The sequence below is a fragment of the Penaeus monodon genome, chromosome 27 (genome assembly GCF_015228065.2).
Source record: "Penaeus monodon isolate SGIC_2016 chromosome 27, NSTDA_Pmon_1, whole genome shotgun sequence".
Taxonomy (NCBI): domain Eukaryota; kingdom Metazoa; phylum Arthropoda; class Malacostraca; order Decapoda; family Penaeidae; genus Penaeus; species Penaeus monodon.
The window spans coordinates 34,954,929-34,955,173 of NC_051412.1; the positions used below are offsets into that span (position 1 = coordinate 34,954,929).

Here is a 245-nt window from a genome sequence, read left to right on the forward strand (position 1 = left end):
TGCTGGAGGGATCAGCATTTTTTCATACACTGTCACAAAACTATACCACACCTGCAACTGCTTCTGCGTCTGGGCAGGTGAGGTTTTGTCCGAAGTAGAGAGGGGGGTGATTTTGCGGTAGCTGTTGGTGCTCTTCTTGGAACTTACACCAAGCCAGAATTCACTGAGGAGATGCTTCAGCTCACAGATGAAGGGACAGCAGATGGTGACCATCTATAGGATAAGGAGTTAAAAGAAAATATATT

At 45.7% G+C, this 245-nt stretch overlaps 1 protein-coding gene across 1 annotated transcript in view; it reads right to left on the reverse strand.

Moving 5' to 3' along the window:
* LOC119590803 (codanin-1-like) overlaps positions 1–245 on the reverse strand; it is a gene marked incomplete at its 3' end in the record, with an annotated part of 14,365 nt that overhangs the window by 5,015 nt on the left and 9,105 nt on the right. The window contains 1 exon segment of the mRNA XM_037939532.1: positions 52–213. Coding sequence (XP_037795460.1) covers positions 52–213 — 162 coding nt within the window.